Source organism: Bison bison, unplaced genomic scaffold (genome assembly GCF_000754665.1).
Source record: "Bison bison bison isolate TAMUID 2011002044 unplaced genomic scaffold, Bison_UMD1.0 scf7180017864223, whole genome shotgun sequence".
NCBI classification, from domain to species: domain Eukaryota; kingdom Metazoa; phylum Chordata; class Mammalia; order Artiodactyla; family Bovidae; genus Bison; species Bison bison.
This window is the reverse complement of record NW_011494795.1, coordinates 3,053,792-3,057,565: the sequence shown is the minus strand read 5'-3', so window position 1 is coordinate 3,057,565 and position 3,774 is coordinate 3,053,792. Positions and strand designations below refer to the sequence as shown.

The window sequence follows — 3,774 nt, the reverse complement described above, 5'->3', positions numbered from 1 at the left end:
TGCTGTCCCTGAAGCCGTCTGTGGGGTGTCGCCTGCACGGGGCCCTGGCCAGCCCAACTCAGCACCGCCTACTTGGCCTGAGGCTCTCCGTGCCCACAGCCTTCCATCTGCAGGTGTCCCCGGGCCCCTGATCCCCCAGGCCTGCACAGGCCCAGCACCTGCCTGGACGGGGTGCAGGGACCTGCAGAGAACGCGGGGGGCTTCCCTGGCAGCTGGTGACCAGTGCCCCCCACCCGCACTGTTGCTGTCTTGCGGGGTCAGGTCCACTGGTCCACAGGGCAGGCAGCACAAGCAGGGCGGTCAGACTGGCTCGGGCAGGACTAGAAGCCGCTCGAACGAGGACGGGCATCAGGAAAGGTGTGGCTCGGGGTCAGGCCGGGTGGTCCTGGAAGGGCTGAGAGCACCGCCTGGGCAGCTGACCGGATGGGAGCTCACGGACAGGGACTAAAAGCAGCAGCAGAGCATCGCGCAGGACAAGGGACAGGCGGGCTTCAGGACAGAAGGTGTTGGGTCAGCTGTGCTCCAAGGCGGGTTTTACCACCTCAGCTAGTTCCCAGGGCAGCAGCCGAGTCCCCTGCACAGGGACCTCCAGAGGCCCAGCCAGTGGTGGCGTCTTCGGCGTGCGTTCGGGCAGAAGGGGTCAGGGTGGAAGCAGGAGGCGCGGCAGGGGAAACAGCTCTGGACCCTCTCTGGGGACACCCAGCCACTCGGGCCCCGTGGGGCTGGGCAGGTCTTCTCTGCCAGCTGGTCCCCTGTCCACAGGGGACCTGAAGGCAGGTCCTGTCCCAAGCTCTTGGTCTGAGTCCCCGGGGCCAGGTGTGCCCAGGCCCTGACCGCGAGCTGGTGACTGAAACCCCCAGACCCAGTGGTGGGGACAGAGGGGTCCCTGCTCAGAGGCGCAGGTCGGGGGGTGGGGGGTGTGCGCTCACGGGACTGAACACCCCCTGCATGAGGGGTTGGCCAGCGGCCTCAGCCCCAAATGGTCCAGCGGGTCCCAGGCCCTCCATCCTGCAGGTTGGAGCCATCGGGGACGAGGAGGAGTGGGTCACCCTCTGCGAGGAGGAGAACGAGCCGGATGCCCAGATGCTGGAGATCCCGGACCTCACGCCCTACACTCACTACCGGTGAGAGCCGCCCACCAGGGCCCTCTGTCCTCAGTGGTGAAACCCAGCTGCACGCGTGCGAGCGAGACGCTTCCAGCCGCCGTAGCAGTAAACTGAGCTTTTCCGGGCACAAGATGCTGTTGAGTGTCGTTCCCAGAGAGACTGTCCCTGCTGCCAGGCCAGCAGCGTCCCTTCCACCAGCTTCGCTGGCCAGCAGGCATGGCTGGTGTATCAGGCTCCGTAGCCAAGACCCACGTGGTTGGAGATGTAGGTCTTTTTTTTTCTTTTTTCCACAGAACCCCATCTCTGGGGCTGTTAGGGTGCTGTGTGTGTGAAGAGCAGACGTCCTTGAGACACCTGCCTCACCCTCCCCGGGTCCCGGAGGCGTGGGTTTCACTAATCAAGCACTTAACGTGCCATTTAACCTTTGCCTCTTGACCCTGAAACTTATCCAGGCAGTAAATCCTTGTCCCAAACAAAGGACAGAGTGTCAGCGGCTGCTTGAGATGCCGCGACTTCCCGTAAGATTGAGGAGAGAGAGAGGAGTTCCCGTTATCTCAGATGCTGGGTGTGATAGCCTCACTGTTCTGCCAGGATGGATGCACTTCATATGACCGGGGAACAAAAGACTGAGAATGACTAATTCAGGGAGTAAAAGGGGAAATTATATCTTTGTGAAGAACACCGTTTCAATATAATACCAAAGTGAGGGTTTTTGTTTTTTTTAAAAAAACCTAATGAGAGGTGCTATTGAACCTATGCTCATTTTAACATCCTTCCTAGTTTAGAGCAGATGAATCAAGATTCACTCGTTTTTAGGGGGAAACATTCAGCGTAAAGTGAGCTGCCGAGGCCCGTGATGTGCCATGTGAAACTGGCGCGGGGCCTTGTTTCCTCCCGTTTTCCCGCGTCCCCTCCCGCAGGTTCCGCATGAGGCAGGCGAACGTCGTCGGCGCCGGCCCCTTCAGCCAGTCCTCCCGGGTCATCCAGACGCTGCAGGCCCCCCCGGACGTGGCCCCCACCAGCATCACTGTCCGTACTGCCAGCGAGACTAGCCTGCGGCTCCGCTGGGTGGTGAGTCGGGGGCGGTGCTGGGGGGAGCCCGGAGCCTAGTCATTGCTTCCTCCTGCCTTTGTCCGGGTCAAAGCTAATCTCGTCATTAAACCAAGAAGTAGCGCACCCTATAATTAGTGTTGGATCTCAAACCATCCCCAGCTGTCTTATTAATTAGTAGCGTTACCCACTGGCTTCTTGGAACCAAGACATATTCTTCAGGGAAGAAAGTCAACCATCCCACAGGCTCGACCTATAAGTCCTTAAGCTCAGTCGACACGGAAGGGGTCTGAAGTATTTGTAAGAGAGCCAGCTTGATATTGAATCAGAACATTTGCTCACAAAATTAAGCTACAATATATTAAAAGAAATTAAGTTCAGCGAAAGTTACTGACAAGGCTTCCTGTAATTAACAGAAGACAAGTTCCAGGGAAAAGTTAAAAAGAAAAAGTCCAAGAATATTCACCCCAGAGTAGCTGTTCCATGGACTCAGCCCCATAAGACAGGCTGGTGCTTGGGGACCCTCATGGGGGGTGGTTCCGAGACGGGGGCCCACCACAGACTGTTGTCTGCTTCCAGCCACTGCCAGACTCTCAGTACAACGGGAACCCCGAGTCCGTGGGCTACAGGATTAAGTACTGGCGCCTGGACCTGCCCTCTGCGGTGCTGACCCAAGTCATCAGTGATCGGCTGGAGCGGGAGTTCACGGTCGAGGGGCTGGAGGAGTGGACCGAGTATGAGCTGCAGATGCAGGCCTTCAATGCCATCGGTGCCGGGCCCTGGAGTGCGGCCGTGCGGGGCCGGACCCGGGAGTCGGGTGAGTCGGGGCTCCGGGCCCTCCCGTGTCTCCTGGAGGAGGAGTGGGCCCAGGCTCGGTGGTATCTCACTGGCTCATCCTTACCCACCCCACGCCCCCTACTGTGTCTTTCCTGAGTAATTAGGTCAACCTGCCTCAGAGCCCGTGACACTGCTTTGCATTTGATGATGGATTCTCCCAGGGGCTGGACTTGAGTTGTTGTTTTTAACTAGGGATGATTTCACCACCAGTGCTTGGAAGTAGGGGCATACGGAGACTGACGGGATCTTTTTGACGCACGGTGTTCAGGAATTCCTCCCGACAGTTGTGCATGTGGTGTGTTGAGACACTTTCCTCTGCCCCAGAAAATAGACCCTCAAAGTCTGTTGCTTTCGCACAATGGGAGTTTCTCTTTACAGCGTAAGATGGGTGTTCCTGTTAGTGAGTCCATGGAGTGATTTGAGGACCCAGGCTCTGCCGTCCTGTAGACTAGCTGCCGTCTCACCCAGTGGCCAGAGGGGAGAGATGAGCAAAGGGTGGGCGCCTCTGCCTCTTGACACCTGCCCAGAGACAGCTCACAACCCTTTGCTTACTGCCAGGAAGGGAGGAGAGCTTCCAGAGGTCGCTTGGCAGAATGCTTATCTTCTAGGTTCCTTGGCCAGACTGGTCAACAGCAGTTTGCAGGACCCTTGCTGGCCTGGTTTGAGCTTGTAGAAACACAGAAAAGGGTGTTGCTGACACTCTTTAAAGACACACAAACCAGCTCTTTCCGAGGGTCTGAAATAGTGAGGATTTCTCCTGAAAAGAAAGACCATCTCTGCT

General features: G+C 57.7%; 1 protein-coding gene across 1 annotated transcript in view; it reads left to right on the top strand.

Annotated features, from left to right (window-relative positions):
* Positions 1 to 3,774, top strand: part of SDK1 (sidekick cell adhesion molecule 1) — a 478,174-nt gene that overhangs the window by 402,874 nt on the left and 71,526 nt on the right. Inside the window, exons 23-25 of the mRNA XM_010845804.1 lie at positions 1,015 to 1,124; positions 2,027 to 2,177; positions 2,736 to 2,973. Coding sequence (XP_010844106.1) covers positions 1,015 to 1,124; positions 2,027 to 2,177; positions 2,736 to 2,973 — 499 coding nt within the window. The remainder of the gene's footprint in view (positions 1 to 1,014; positions 1,125 to 2,026; positions 2,178 to 2,735; positions 2,974 to 3,774) is intronic.